The sequence below is a fragment of the Chrysemys picta genome, unplaced genomic scaffold (assembly GCF_011386835.1).
Source record: "Chrysemys picta bellii isolate R12L10 unplaced genomic scaffold, ASM1138683v2 scaf947, whole genome shotgun sequence".
Lineage (NCBI taxonomy): Eukaryota > Metazoa > Chordata > Testudines > Emydidae > Chrysemys > Chrysemys picta.
Genome location: NW_027053654.1, coordinates 8562 through 25000, shown reverse-complemented (window position 1 = coordinate 25000; position 16439 = coordinate 8562). Strand labels below are relative to the sequence as shown.

Here is a 16439-nt window from a genome sequence, read left to right as displayed (position 1 = left end):
CGAGTATTGCGCTGGTGCTGCAGCGCTGCGGCACCAGTGTGGCCGTCCAATGCGCTGTGACTGGCCTCCAGAAGAATTCGGCAGTATCCCACAATGCTTGTTTCTAGACACTCTGGTCATCAGTTCAAACTCTACTGCCCTGGCCTCAAGTAACCAACCATGTGACCCACCCTTTACATTCACCAGAAATTTCAAAAATCCCCTTCCTGTTTGCTCAGCCTGGCGTGGCGTGGAGTGCTATCAGCGAATCTTTCCAGGTGACCATGCCTCCACGCGCCAAGTGAGCCCCAGCATGGAGCAATGGCAAGTTGCTGGACCTCATCAGTGTTTGGTGGGAGGAAGCTGTCCAGTCCCAGCTGCGCTCCAGCCGTAGGAATTATGATACCTTCGGGAAGGTATCAAAGGACATGATGGAAAGGGGCCATGACTGGGACGCCCTGAAGTGCAGGATTAAGGTGAAGGAGCTGCGGAGCACCTACCGCAAAGCCCGCGGCGCAAACGGCCACTCAGGTGCTCCCCCCGTGACCTGCCAATTCTACAAAGAGCTGGATGCGATACTTGGGGTTAACCCCACTTCCACTCCGAGCACCACCATGGAAACTTCAGAGCCGGTGTGGGGGGGTGAGGAGGAGGAGGAGGAGCTAGAAAACGGGAGTGAGGGTGTTGGTCCGGATGGAGACACCCCGGAATCCCTGGAGCCATGCAGCCAGGAGCTCTTCTCGAGCCAGGAGGAAGGTAGCCAGTCGCAGTGGCCGGTACTTCGTGGTGGACAAACAGAGGAGCAGGTTCCCGGTAAGCGGTTTTTTTTTTCGGGAAGGAATTTTTTCGGTGCGGGCTCTTTGGGAGAGGAGGGCTAGGCATGCATGCCTAGATGCGGAATAGTGCATTGATGTGGTTTATCACATCGCGGTAATCGGCCTCGGTAATCTCTTTGAATGTCTCATCCAGAACATGTGCAATGCACTTGCGCAGGTTTATCAGGAGAGCCACTGTGGTCCTTGTCCCAGCCAGGCTAACGTGTCCACGCCACTGTGCCGCAAGGGGCGGGGGGACCATTGCTGCACACAGGCAAGCTGCATATGGGCCAGGGCGGAAGCCGCATTGCAGTAGAAGACCCTCCCTTGCTTCCCAGGTCACCCTCAGCAGCGAGATATCGTCCAGGATAATGTGGAAAATGTTGGTACAGTGTTCAGTGTAGGTGCCCCCTGAAGCTGTTGGCTCTCTCAAGGGACAGAAACCCAGAGGACAGTGCAGCCCAGCCCTGAAACAATCAGTCCCCCTTACTCACCATTTTGAGGTTCCCGTGGGATATGTGTGCTCTGTTTGGGACGGGAAAATTATGCTCTTGTGTAATCCTGTGTTTTATGCTCCTTAAGTGCAGAGGAAATCATTACTCTGTCTGGTATAAACAATGCTGCCTCTGTTAAATGTTGCATTTTGCCTATAAAGCTGCACCAACCTTGAGACCTCAGCCATCCCTCTTATCGCCTGGTCAGAGACTGCAAAGACTCAGGAAGAGACTGCTGGTTTTCAGCCTCAAATTCCTCCCTCAAGGCATCCCTAATCCTTGCAGACCCGCGCTGGGCCCCTGTAATAGCCCTGCTCTCTGGCTGTGCAAATTCAGCCTCCAGGTGTTGAACCTCAGAGGTCCATGCCTGAGTGAAGCTTTCACCCTTCCCTTCACAAATATTATGGAGGATACAGCACGCGGATATAATCGCGGGGATGCTGTTTTCGGACAAGTCCAGCTTCCCATACAGAGATCGCCAGCAGCCCTTTAAACGGACAAAGGCACACTCCACAGTCATTCGGCACGAGCTCAGCCTGTAGTAGAACTGTTCCTTGCTGCTGTCAAGGCTCCCTGTGTAGGGTTTCATGAGCCACGGCATTAACGGGTAAGTGGGATCTCCAAGGATCACAATGGGCATTTCAACTTCCCCTACAGTGATCTTCTGCTCTGGGAAAAAAGTCCCAGCCTGCATCTTCCTGAACAGGACCTTTCCGGGCCAGCCTGAGTTAATGTCAATGAAATGCCCACGGTGATCCACAAGCGCCTGGAGAACCATAGAGAAATACCCCTTCCGATTAATGTACTTGGATGGTAGGTGGGGTGGTGCCAGAATAGGAATGTGTATCCCATCTATTGCCCCTCCACAGTTAGGGAACCCCATTTGTGCAAAGCCATCCACTATGTCCTGCACGTTACCCAGAGTCACGGTTCTTCTGAGCAGGATGTGATTAATGGCCCTGCAAACTTGCATCAACACGATTCCAACGGTCGACTTTCCCTCTCCAAACTTGTTTGCGACCGACCGGTAGCTGTCTGGAGTTGCCAGCTTCCAGATTGCAATAGCCACCCGCTTCTCCACTGGCAGGGCAGCTCTCAATCTCGTGTCCTTGCGCCGCACGGTGGGGGCGAGCTCCTCACACAGTCCCATGAAAGTGGCTTTTCTCATCCGAAAGTTCTGCAGCCACTGCTCGTCATCCCAGACTTCCATGACGATGTGATCCCACCACTCGGTGCTTGTTTCCTGAGCCCAAAAGCGGCGTTCCACAGTGCTGAGCATGTCCGTGAATGCCACAAGCAATTTCATGTTGTACGCGTTATGCAGCTTGATAGCATCATCGGACTCCTCACTCTCACTGTCACTTTGGATCTTAAGGAATAGTTCGACAACCAAACGTGACGTGCTGGCGAGACTCGTCTGCATACGCCTCAGCAGTTCGGGCTCCATTTCCCGCAGGCAGATCGCGCTGCACAGAAACCGTTGAAAGATGGTGCCAAAGGTGGATGGAAACAAAGGGATTTCTGGGATGCGAAGAGATGCATCACGGGGAGTTGGGACAGGACCCAGAATGCCCCGCACCCACGCCCCCTTCTCACAACCCACGGCGCCAGAATGGGAAAAGGTGCTCTGTGGGATAGCTGCCCATAATGCACTACTCCCAATGGCGCAGCAAATGCTGCAAATGTGGCCACGACAGTGCGCTGGGCAGCTGTCAGTGTGAACAGGCTGCAGCGCTTTCCCTACTCAGCTGCACGAAGTCAGGTTTACCTCACGGCGCTGTACAGCTGCAAGTGTAGCCAAGGCCTGTAATATATAATTTGGATCTGTAAAGAGGAATCTGAACTTCACAGGAAATTCTCTGTGACGCATCTATGCCCCAGAAGAAGGTAACTGGCCAGTACTTCTTTCAGTATGTCTGTCATTTCTTACTTTAATAGTAATTGCAATGGCAAGGCAGGCTTGTGGTACAAATAAAGGTTTGGATTAATCAACTGGAGTATCTTGGACCCCAAGTATGTGACATTCTCACCCAACTATTAAATAGATCCATCATCTAATTATCAACCAATTGGCCAGACCCATTCTCTTCCCACAGTCTCAGCGTCTAATTCCAATTTCCCCTCCTAGATCCCTTCTTGGTACCTTTGAACTTCCTCAGAGTCTCCATTAGAGCAACAGTTTTCTGGGAGAAATCACTGAGTCTTAATTCTAGCTTAGGAGAAATCTCCTCTGGCTGTTGGAACTTCCCCTTCGCAGACCTAGAGAGAAATAATTTAACATGCTTATATTTCATTTATTGACTCATTATAAGTTCTTGCTAATGAATCACTGTCCTAAGGGGTCTGGAATTAGAATTCCTCTACTTCACCCAGCCTCAGAGCAAGGCCATGGCAGTGAAACCTTCCCCCCAAACGGTCCCATTATTATTCTTCAGCTCTGGCCTGGAGAGTCCAGCTCTGGGGACAAAAGGGGAATTGAGTCTCCATGGCCAATTCACTCCTTGGCCTCCATGCTCTGAGGGACAGGAGCTTCCAAGGCGAAGTGTTGCAGAAATCTGTCCACTAGGAACTAGACTGAAACACCAACTCCCCCTTCCCCAGCTCATTCCACACAGGTCTCCAAACAGTCCTCAAGTGGGGAAGAGTCTTGACCACTGCTGCCCTGGCCTTAATGGTAACCAGAGCCACAGCAGTGACAGGCCCATATTCCATCCCCACAATCCTGAGGCAGCCAGTCCCCCAGGGATGTGACATCTCTAGGAAATACTTGAGGTCAGTCCTTCCCAATGAATGGAGAATTCCAGAGTCTTCTATAAAAGGGTGAGAACCTCAAGATGAAGTTGATCAGAGAAATTTGTATCCAAAATATGACCTTCCCCACACATTTGGCTGTAAAGCCGTGGGGGGAAGCAGTGGTAACAGCATCTCCAAGCTCTTTCCCAGCATTGAGAAGAGTGAGGAGGAGTGAGAGAGAGCCACGTACCTGCTCAAGGTGCTTCTGACATCCTAGAGGAGAGAAATAGAGAGAGGGAATTTCAGTCCCACCTGACACACTTAGAATACCAGAAGAAGGGATTTAGCAACTATGGGGGAAAGAGGCTGTGTTCTGGCCCCAGGACCATGCATTAGCTGAGCTAATGAGGCTTTTCCACCTTTTACATCAAAGTGTCTGTAACTTTTTAAAAATGGTAGTTATTCACATCTCTGCAATACACATCGAGTTACACGGTGATCTTTGACTGCTGGACTCCCGTGCCCATGTTTTAGGAGCAGTCTTGTCCCTGTGTTGGGATCTGGAGTATTTCTAACTCAGTCTCACCTGCAACAATTCACTCACTGGCTTCTGACACTTCCCCTCCAGCTCGCTGATCAGGTCACTGAGACGGGAAATTTCCTCAGATACTTTACTGACATTTTCATTCTGTATCTTCACAATCTCCTTGTCCAGCTTCTCCAGCTGAGCCAACAGGAGTCGCTCTTGTTCCTTCAGGAACTGCCGCAGTTGCTGAAATTCAGACATAATCTTCTGCCTCTCGGTTTGTGTATTTCTCTGTGAAGGACAATAGGGAAAGGGCTGGTCAGGGACATGGATGGAGCCTGGGATCCTTTCATAGAGAGATGAGTGTGTAGGAGGGAGAATTTTTTTCCAAATTCTAAGTCATCTGACTCTGAACAGTATCCCGTGGTTTCTAAAGAGAGGATTTTCTCACACCTTTCCATTTGGCCCCAGAATCTCATAACGGGACGTTCCCATGTCTGACATGGTCTGGATAGCGCGTTATTGATGGCCTTGGAGTTGGAGATCCAAAGCACCAGGAGGTGAAAAGAAGAAAATACTAAGGACTGTAAAACAACTCATCTGGACAACACCCTCAGGCATTAAAGATGAATGACAGGAATGGAGAGATTGTCAGAGCACAACGGGACTGTAAGCCAGAAATGAGCAGAGGGATAATTGTTCAGTCATGAAACCAAGACTTCACAGCCAGGGACAGGAAGGATGCAAGGATGTTTTGCGCCCTCGGCAAAACTTCCACCTTGTGCTCCCCCCCTCCCTGAGCCCTGTGTCAGCTCTCCGGCCCCCCCACCCTAAGGTGCTCCCCCGTGGCAGCTCCCCACTCCCCCCTCCGTCCTGAGGTGCCCCCCCTGCGGCAGCTCCCCCTGGCCCAGGGAGCTGTACGGCAGCTCCCCGCCCCAGCTCACCTCTGCTCCACCTCCTCCCCGATCACGCCATTGCCGCTCCACTTTTCCCTCCTCCCAGGCTTGTGGCACCAATCAGCTCTTTGGCGCCACAAGCCTGGGAGGGAGAGAAGCAGAGCGGGGTGGCGGGCTCAGGGGAGGAGGTGGAGCAGAGGTGAGCTTGGGTGGGGAGCAGTTCCCCTGCATGCTGCCCCCCCCTTACTTGCTGCAGGCAGCCCTCCCCGCATCCCCCTGCCCCAGCTCCCTCCACCTAAATGCTGAAGACGACCGGGGTGGCTGAAGATCCAGAATAATAGTTACAGTAGTTCATGGCAGTGGGTTTCAACCTGTGGACTGTACAGACAATAGATTTCCAAAAAGGTCTCTGCACCCCCAATTCAAAATTATCAAATGAAAAAAGGTTGAAACCCACTGGTTTATGGTGTAGGCCTAAGTAGTAGTTCCTGCTAAAACAACTAATTTTTATTTACTTGTGATTATTCCCCACTTAACGGATTTCTGCTTTACCTGCCCCAACTGATTGAGATAAAACATAATTGGGCCTCTAGATTGCCCTGGCCTCTCATTATTGCTCTGATTCAGAACGCCCCTCCATCCGGCTCCTTACAAATGCAGATTAATAATGACGGGCACCTACCAGATATTCCTGGCTTCTCTTTTCTCCACTCACTTTAAATCCTAGGAGCTTTTCTCTGTCTTCCCTCAGCATCTTCAAATGGGCCCGAACCTTTTCCTGAAGAAACACAAACTGATTTGAGTGGTGTTATTGTTATTGTTAGGAGTGAGAGTGTGAGTGGGAGCTTTTCCAACCCAAACAAACACTCTACTGATGAATGGAGAACCCAGTAGATTTACGGAATCAGCGATACCAAGGAAGTGAAGTCATATTAATGGACGCTGGGAGTGTTTTATTTTCAGACTCCTTGAAATTGTTTGACCTTTTTTCCCCATTGATTTATACCAACATGACACTGGAGTCACATCCTTGGAGTTTTCTTTCACTGTGTGAAATATTCTGTTTTTGAGGAGGCTAAACAAACAAAGTGATACAAATCCCAGAAACCTCTAGGGCTTGAAATATGGCCCAGGATTCTCAAAAGAGCCCAATTTCCACTGAATTTCAACCCTGAACCCCTGGGGACTGGACTAGTTGGATAGAATTGGCCTGGGTACTAGGGCAAACCACATTAGATGTGTTCATTTTTGTCAAGAACAGTTGGGGTTTGTCCTAGTTCTGTCCTGGACCCTTACAGAGGCAGGGCTCCCTGGGTACTTCTTCCCCAGCTCAGCTCCCAGAAGCAGTGAGTTCCAGAGATTTCAAAATGCCACGGTGTGGGCGAGCAGCGTAAGGATTAATGGAACCACTTCATCTGGTTCTTCAGCCTGACACTGGTCACCACCACCCAGGGGTTAGTTTTGCTACAAGCCAGTCTAATCTCCATCTTAAGTGCCAACTTCTAATGGCGCCGGTGGGTGCTTGACCCCCCTCTGCCCCCAGCCCCGCCCTGACTCCACCCCTGCCCCGCCCCCTCCCACCACCATTCAAACCTCTTCCCCAAAGTCCCTGCCCCAATTCCACCCCCTCTCTGCCCCTATCCAATTCCTTCCCCAAATCCCCGTCCCTGCCCCGCCTCTTCCCCGCCTCCTCCCCTGAGTGCGCAACATTCCTGCTCCTCCCCTCATCCCTCCTGGAGCTTGCTACAGCTGTTTGGTGGTGGCCAGGCGGGAAGTGCTGGGAGGTAGGTGGAGGAGCAGGGATGCGGCACGCTCAGGGGAGGAGGAGGAGGCAGGGGGCGGGGCGGGGATCTTGGTGGCCAGTGGGTGCAGAGCACCCCCTAATTTTTCCCCATGGGTGCTGCAGCCCCGGAGCACCCATGGAGTCAGTACCTATGATCCCCATGGTATTTGGCATGGACCTGCACTGTCTGGAGCCCTTTTGTGTGAGGACTGAAGGTGCTTGGAGTCCACACAGTGTTTAGGACAGTGATCTCTAGTGCAGGCCGGCAGCATTTGAGTTTAACCCCTCGTGGAGCAGCACTGGAGTTCATAATCCCGGTGGAAAACATCATCTCCCTGCAGGGCCTGCCACCTTTATCAAGGCATCTTTCCCTACTAATGGCCTTTCTTAATTATTGCTCAGTCAGGAGATGGCTATATCTGATTACTCCCAGTTTTGGGTGATGCAAGTTTGTCAGAAAATGTTCCCACTCTCCAGAGTGACAGGTTCTCTGAAATACTCCCGAGAGGTAGAACAAGTAGGGTCATGCTGGAATTTTTCCACAGACCCGCCTCTGTGGAGAGTTGGACTCAGCCCTACGGAACAGGAGCTACCACTCCCGTTCCCACAGGGCTGCCCCTCCTCACCAAGCCCACAACCCACCTACAACTTCCCACGACTCACTGGTGGGTCACAAGCCACCATTTGGGAAATAGCACCCAAGGGGGGGGGGGGTCTCAACTCCCTAACCCAGATTCTGAAGTTTCTCTCAAGTCCACAGGAGGGAGGGGAGATTGGCCATGGACTCCCCCTCGTGCCTGCTACCACTCCATCACCTAAAACATTCTCCATAGAAAAGTGCAGGCACCTAAGTCTGCACCATGGAAAACGGAGAGCTTTGAAATATGGATGACCTATCGCGATTGCCAGTGTATGCAAACACCACCCTCTTTAACTGTCCCCTGCTCCCAGCCCCGGTTCTTTCTTTATTCACCTGCTGCATATCATCTTCATTAGACTGGGACTGTGAGCACTTTGCCTGACTTGTCTGTACAGTGCCTGGCACAACGGAGCCGTAATCTCTCACTGCAGCTTGGAGATGCCACTGCAGTAGAAATCAGAACATTCTATTGGATATGAATTCTTATTATTGATGTCAACATGGAAAACTTTATGGGCACAAGGTTCCCACACTGAAATCTATGGTGAAAATTTCCGAAGTGGAAACTGCAGGATGCGGACTGTCTCCCTGTGTCCTCAGAAGACGTGGAAGAGGCACAATGCTGGTCGGGGGGGGGGGGCGCTCACCCTATAAAGAGAGAGGGGTCTCAGCCTCACCTGTGATAAACCAGTTCTCCTCCCCAGGTGAGGACAATGAAGGAGCAGTGATCAGGGCTGGGTGTGACATAGCCAGTTCTCCTCCCCAGGTGGGGAAAAAGAAGGAGCAGTGATTGGAGGAGAGGGGTGTATCATGTAATCCAACCAGGCCTGGGGTAGGTAAAACAGAGGCCTATGGAGAGCCAGAGGGAGGAGGCCATGGATCTTCTTCAGGGTGATAAGGCCGAACTCCAGACTAGAAGACCTGGGAATCACTGCTGGCAGAGCAGGGGTGTTACTGGCCACAGAAAAGCTGTTGTGGATTGTTTCTGGGAACCTCCGAGGGAAAATGAGGTAGGGCTACCCCATGACACGAGGGGGCACTCTGGAAGCAATGACCCTGCTACAGTGCCCCATTGCTCTGCTGCCCCCTCCCACCCAGTCCCTGCTTCCTGCAATCCCGTCTCTGATTCTATCAGGCAGACTTGCTAGGGTTTGCAGGACGGGAGCTCCACTCCTGTGCCCCCCCCCAGTCTCATGAGGGGGGGTCCTTTCCTGTCTGCATGAGGAGTTCTGCAGGAAAAGGGCAAAGGGGATGTGTGCCAAGAGAACAGCCCCAACTGCATCCGCCTGCTCCCTCAGCCCCAGGGAGAGGAGGAGGAGCACAGACCTGGTGTTTATAGCTTTGGGAGGTGGTGGAAGTGTGGGGGGGCAGAGAAGAGGGGTCATTCAGTGTCCAGGACTCTGTGTATGGGGAGCAGGAGGGGTGGGGGTTCGTCACTCCCCCTCACTCCACCGTGTCAGCCTTAGGACGTTTATGGAGGGCCACACTTCTCCACCTGCATGAGCCTTGGGAGGATTCCCAGTTGCTGGGAAACCTACCTAGTCCTGAAACCCCTCGTTCCTCTCCAGTGGAGCTCACTGACTGGCTGTCTGGGGCTAAAGGAAACTCTAATGCTGGGGGAAGATGAGTTCCCCAAGGCTCTGGTTATAAAAATAACAGTTGGTGATTTCCTACCTTGAATTCTTCGACAGCTTCCTTTGCAGGAATGACGGTGTGATCTCTGTGCTCCTTGGATCTGTCACACACCAGGCAGATGGGGATTTCATCCTCTTTGCAGAAGAGTTTTAGAGGCTCCTTGTGTTTCTCACACAGTCTCTCTGGTTCTGGTTCCTTCACTGTCTGCAACCTGAGTTCTCTGGCTGCTTCCACAACATTCCTGAGCTGCCCGTTCAGCCTGAGGTTCCTCTGGGGAAAGATCTCTCTGCACTGAGGGCAAGAGACATCTGTATCGAATGCCCCCCAGCACTGGGTGATGCAGGCTCGGCAGAAATTGTGATCACAGTCGAGAGACACCGGATCTTTAAAATACTCCAGACAGATGGGACAGGTCACTTCATCCTGGAGTGTTTTTCCTGGATTCGCAGCAGCCATGGCCTCTAGTGCAGGAAAGAGACAAGAGAGGAGTTTTGTTTCACTTCCTTCTTCTCAGAAATGGGCTGATTGAACTTTGTACCATTAGGCTTTTCCTTTCTGGGTGTGGTCTCATGTGATTTTTTTCCCCTTTGGACTGTAAAGAGCCTTTGAATAAATTGTGATGAGTCCAAATTCATAGAATATTAGGATTGGAAGGGACCTCAGGAGGTCATCTAGTCCAACCCCTTGCTCAAAGGGGGAACCAATCCCCAGACAGATTTTTGCCCCAGATCCATAAATGGCCCCTTCAGGGATTGAACTCACAACCCTGGGTTTAGTAGGCCAATGCTCAAACCACTGAGCTATCCTGCCCCCTTCATATGTCTTAAGCCAAATCAACTTTCGACTTCACCTTGACTTTGTACTCCTAAGGATAAATGCCAATGCTTTTCCTTGGCAGGAACACTTGTGTAAGCAGAGTCAGGATGAGCTCTACCCTGACATCTGGTGGTGAATTATGGCGAGTGTGGAAAAGAACTCCAGGGGCTGATCTTGTTTGCATAGGCACACCCACCCGCCTGGCATGAAACAACAGCAACTCAAAGTGGTTACTTTGGCTGGTGTGGGATCCCCAGTTTCTCTGTTATTGGGGCAGGAAGAATAAAGTTTTGTTACCCTGATTCTGTGAATCAAGGCCAGTGGAACTGTTGTATGACAGAAGGACTAAGTGAGTCCTTCACCATTACCTAAGTAGCACTTGCGTGACAAGGGGCATGGGTTAAAAAACTTCTCGGCTCTTTGAGCTGTGGTCCAAGTGTTAGTAGGCTCTTGGTCTATCCAAGGCCGTGGTCAAGTGTCTTGATGTTTTTGGTCTTTTGGCCTCGGGATGAAAACCTTGCCTTTGCTTCTGGGACCTTGAAGTGAAAAAATTCTCTAAGTTATATCTGTTCTTATCAGTTTAATATCTGATATGTTCTTGATGAGAGAGTATGGGGATAGGTCTTTGTTGGTATGGTTCCCTCTTTTCTGAGGGCTTGAAACACCAATTGCACTATCTCCTCTCTCCACTGTTGAATGTCAGAGTTAACTTTAATTCCATTAAGAATCTAGTCACAGGCTGCTGAGCTTAATTCACTTTGAGCCAATGGTGCACCAGCACTGGGGCTCCCCTAGTATGAGCTGAAATTGCTAAGACCTGAAATCATAAAAGAGCTAAAGTTATTAAGAGCTGAGATCACTGAGTGCTGTGTTAACTAGTGGGGCAGCCTGAAGCTATATTGCTAAGCAGCTGGCAGAGCAATTTGTGGGGATGACTAGAGGAGCAGTGAGCAGCATGGAGCCCAAGGAACGGTGAGCAGAGCTGTTTGCGGGGACGGCTGGAGTGGCTCACAGGTCGGTGAGCGGAGCAGTTCGTGGGATGGCAGGAAGTGGACTGGCTCATGGTGAAGGCTGTGGTGGAACCCCACAGAGAGACGGCCGGCCTTGGATCACGTAAGGTGCCCCTTAACACCCTGCATGCCCCCCTTTTTCTCTGGGGCTGCACTGACCAGGGACAGAGACTTTGGGGTTTGTTGGACTTTTGGGGTGTGGGACTCTGGGTGATTTTTGGGTTGCTGGATTCAAGAGCCAAAGGGAAAGGACACAGCCCAATTTGCTGGGGTGGGTTTTTTGCTCATGGGTTGTGTTATGAATCCTGTTTGTGGTGTTTTTCCAATTTAATGCTGATGTCGTTTACCTCATGTTATTAAACGTTTTCTGCTACACTCAGACTCTGTGCTTGCGAGAGGGGAAGTATTGCCTCTTAGAGGCACCCAAGGAGTGGTATGTAATTGTCCCAGGTCACTGGGTGGGGGCTCGAGCCGGTTTTGCATTGTGTTATTGAAATGGAACCCCTAGATACAGAACCCGGCCCTTGTTGCTGCCAACTTAGATGGGCAGAATGGTTACACTTGTTATCTACTTTATTTGGAAAAGGCATCCATTCCTCCACTTCTACTCTACCTATACCTTCCCAGAAGCAGCGAATAGAAAACCTTACCGACGCAAGGACTTGGACACAGATTGAGAACAGTATTCTACTGATTTGAGAACAAGATAGAGTTAAGTAACACCCAAGTTCCAATTTCAACTTGCTGACTTCCTCCATGACCTTGCACAAGTCAGACTATCTGTCTCAGTTTCCCCATGAGATAATAGCTACCTCTCATTATTGTAGCAAGGGTTACTTAATAAAGTTTATAAAGCATTTCAGAAACTGAACTATGAAAACATAAATATAAATTATTATTAGACTGTGCTGTTGGTATCTTGGACCAAGCAGCTTCAATTTTTAATAGTTTTTTTCCTCCTTTAAATCATTTTTATACAAATAGTTTGCAATAGCACCACTAGGTGCTATAGCACTTCCCACACAGAGGAAGAAACAGCCAATGTGCCCAAAGAACAAAACATCTAAAAAGACAATAGACAAAGGGGTACAACATATATCAAAGTAACAGTGTGAATAACTCCTAGATACCTTTTGTGTTTGAAGTTAAATGCACTAGATTCCATTGTCCCTATTCTTCTTTCACAATTCTTCTACTCACACTGGTTCCCAGCTTCAGTCCCAATTTCTTATGCACTTTCGTCCCCAATATTTGATCCTCTCCTACCATATAATTTAATGCTTTAACTCATAAGATGAAGTAAAAAGTGCAGTCCTTTCCAGGTTTATGACAATAGAGATTTTGGATGAAATCTTGGTTCCATTGATGACAGTGATAAAATGCCAATTAACTTCAAAGGGGCCAAGACTTTGTCCTAATTATTTAATACTAACGTCTGTCCACTTTCTAGACTGATCAAGGAAATACATAAAAAAAAAAATACAGTAGAACATCAGAGTTACGAACACCAGAGTTACAAATTGACCAGTCAACCACACACCTCATTTGTAACCGGAAGTACACAATCAGGTAGTAGAGACCAAAAAAAAAAAAAAAAAGCAAATACTGTACAGTATAGTTAAACAAACTACTATTGACACCAACTCCTCTGAAACATCCGCAAGGCCCCAAACTTTGGACTAGTCACTAGGGTAAAAAAGGGGTAACAAGCGACTAGGGCAGGGGTGTCAAACTCAATTGCACAGGGGGCCAAAACTCAAAACTCGCGGGCCGAACAGTATAACCATTTATTTAACAGACTAAATATTTATGTTTTTTAACCATTAATATGAACCAAAATACAGGATATCATTCCAAAATAAATACATTTCAACTTAAAATATTTTGCTCTTCATAAAAAAATATCCTGTCAATACAATACATTCAAAATCTGTACATGCTGGAATATTAAAAAATCTGAAAATATAAATAAAAAATTGAATTTAAAGCAAAAGTATAATCATAACAAATCATAACATTCCATTTTCTTGTCCTATTTAGTCAGAGCCTGATACTTGGAGTCTTTTCTTTGCAACAAGTTCGTTTATGTTTGGGGTTAGGTTCTGTGTTGTGAAGATTCTCAGGATCGATTGCAGGTGTTCATCAGTGAGGCGACTCCTGTGTGACGTTTTGTTAATTTTCATCACAGAGAACAGCTGCTCGCACAGATATGTGCTGCCAAACATGGACAGGATTCGAGCCGCATGTTGGCGGAGCTGCGGCATCGCTTCAGGAATGAAGCGAGTGAACTGTGCTGGCCCCGCAGTGTCGTACTTTGCCTTCAGTGTCCCGTTACATTGCAGTTCTATCAGCTCCATCTGCATTTCTACAGGTGCGGTTTCCACATCGACTGCAAATGGGTTGCGAAGCAGCTCAAAGTTACTTTTCTGTGCCTCAAAGTCACTGAAGCGCCGTGCGAACTCAGTGCGCAGCGCGCTGAGTTTTTCAGCAAAGGTGGCATTTGGGAAAACTGTGGCACTTTCTTGGTTCCGTATTACTTGGCAACAGGGAAAGTGAGACAAGTTGCATTGGTGCATTTGTGTCTCCCATAAGCGCAGCTTCACTTGAAATGCCTTCACTGCATCATGCATATCGGTTATTATGTGCTCCCGTCCCTGGAGTTGAAGGTTTAAAGCGCTAAGATGCGACGTTATGTCAGCCAGGAACGCCAACTCACATTTCCACTTTTCATCCCGCAGAACTGTGCAGTCTTTCCCCTTACTGTCCATGAACTGGCAGATTTCCTCTCGCAGCTCAAAGTGTCTTTTGAGAACTTTTCCCCGACTTAGCCACCGGACCTCCGTATGATATGGCATATCGCCAAACTCGCTATCTATTTCCCGCAGAAAAGACTGGAATTGGCGGTGATTTAAACCGTGGGCTCTGATAAAGTTGACGGTTTGTGTTACAGTGTTCATCACATGATCCATTTTTAGGACTTTAGCACTCAGCGATTCCTGGTGTATGATGCAGTGATACACTGTCAACTCACCGGCACAGTTCTCCTCCCGCATCTTTGAGCGCATCCTTCCCACCAGTCCATTTTTTTCACCACACATAGCAGGTGCGCCATCTGTTGTAAGTCCAACGAGTTTTTCCCACGGCAGTTTCATGTCGGTTACACTTTGAAATACATTTCCAAAGATGTCTTCTCCTTTCGTTGTCCCGTGCATCGATTTAATGTCCAGTATTTCCTCTGTTACGCACAAATTGTAATCCACACCACGGATAAATATCGCCAGCTGTGCAGTGTCAGTCGCGTCAGTAGTTTCATCCACGGCAAGGGAGTATGCAACAAAATCTTTTGCTCTTTCAATCAACTGTGTTTTCAAATCAGTCGCCATCTCACAAACCCGATTAGCAACAGTGTTTCTGCTGAGGCTTACATTTGCAAACGCTCGCGTTTTATCTGGACAAAGGACGTCGCACACTTTCATCATACAATTCTTTACGAATTCCCCCTCGGTAAACGGCCGTCCTGATTTGGCGATCTCTTCGGCCACAATGAAACTTGCTTTCACAGCAGCTTCACTTTGTGATTTTGCTTTGGTGAAAAACGTCTGCTGGGATGTCAAATTCTTCTTCAACTCCTCTACCTTTTGTAGCTTCTGTCCTGCGCTCAGGTTTTTGAATTTGTTCTCATGTTTCGTCTCGTAGTGCCGTCTTAGGTTATACTCCTTCATTACAGCGATATTACTCCCGCAAAGGAGACACACTGGTTTACCTGCAATTTCAGTAAACATATACTCATTCTCCCACCGGCTTTGAAAGCCTCGGTTTTCAGAATCAATTTTTCTCTTGGCCATTGTTGGGGTCTAGCTTTGATTTGAGATTAGCGTTGTGTGGGGTTCCATGCGGAGCAGATAAAGCACACGACCACTGTGGTTGCAAGCTGAATCCGAATTCTGTTTATTGCAAGCTTTCTTTTATAGTTTTTCTCTACATTACATAACACAATTAGGCTATAATAACACATCTACAGATTGGACAAGAAGGAGAATCATGTGTTTATCACATGTATAGCCCCACAGCGATTGGTTCAACCGTTCCTTACATAAGGCCATGATTTGTTTACCTCATCTTATATAATCCTAGACCACCAGGGGGTCTTACATAAGGCCATGATCATCTTATATAATCCTAGACCACCAGGGGGTCTTACATAAGGCCATGATCATCTTATATAATCCTAGACCACCAGGGGGCCTTACATAAGGCCATGTTTGTTTACCTGGCAAGTGTCCCATCGTGACCCTTACCTCCTCATGGAACTTTTCATTAGGTTGGTGTAGGGATGATACATCCCCACAGCGTTGTATACATCAACAGACCGCGAACTTGAACCGCGGCTTGCCGTTGGCGGCAATTGCACTGCATCATGGGATTTGTAGTGTGTGTTATTGGGGCGTCATATCACAGGGCCATTAAAAACAGATATATAAAACGATTTCGCGGGCCGGATATAATTGTATGGCGGGCCGGATGTGGCCCGCGGGCCTTGAGTTTGACACATGTGGTGTAGGGAGTTCAGGCCCCAACTCAGCTTTGCAGAGCTGCAGACTGTGATTTTCTAGTTGCCAACAAATTAGGCCCTGCCATGACACTCGGCATTGTAACACCAAGTCCCTGCATAGATTGCCCCCTATGTAACCAGTCACCTCTTCTCAGAGCACAGCTGAGCAATTCCTGATTGACATGGGTGTGTACAGGACAGAGACAGAGCACAGGCTGGAGAGTGACACATCCCAGTAAAACCCAAACTCTCCTCCTAGAGGCGCAATATTCCCTGTGGGTGTTTGGGGGACACAACCAAGTCAGAAAGCAAAGCCCATGACGCTTCCCCTAGCAACTGCAGCTGGGACAGTAAAGTAGAACAGACAAGAAGAATTGTTTGTAGTGTTTTATTTACAGAATTAAGGCTGCCAACTTTCTCACTGAACAGCCTTGTCCCAACCTGATAGAGCTGAGAATCATAGACTTTAAGGTCAGAAGGGACCATTATGATCATCTAGTCTGACCTCCTGTACAACGCAGGCCACAGAATCTCACCCACCCACTCCTGTATCAAACCTA

At 48.8% G+C, this 16439-nt stretch overlaps 1 protein-coding gene across 1 annotated transcript; it reads right to left on the bottom strand.

Moving 5' to 3' along the window:
* Positions 1–3193: 3193 nt before the first annotated feature.
* LOC101944374 (zinc finger protein RFP-like) lies at positions 3194–10024 on the bottom strand. Its single transcript, XM_065579851.1, has 5 exons — positions 9541–10024; positions 6126–6221; positions 4608–4838; positions 4272–4294; positions 3194–3547 (listed from the first exon to the last, which is right to left on the bottom strand). The coding sequence occupies exons 1-5, from the start codon at positions 9955–9957 to the stop codon at positions 3394–3396; spliced, it is 921 nt and encodes a 306-aa protein (XP_065435923.1). The 5' UTR covers positions 9958–10024; the 3' UTR covers positions 3194–3393.
* Between the last annotated feature and the right edge of the window lie 6415 nt (positions 10025–16439).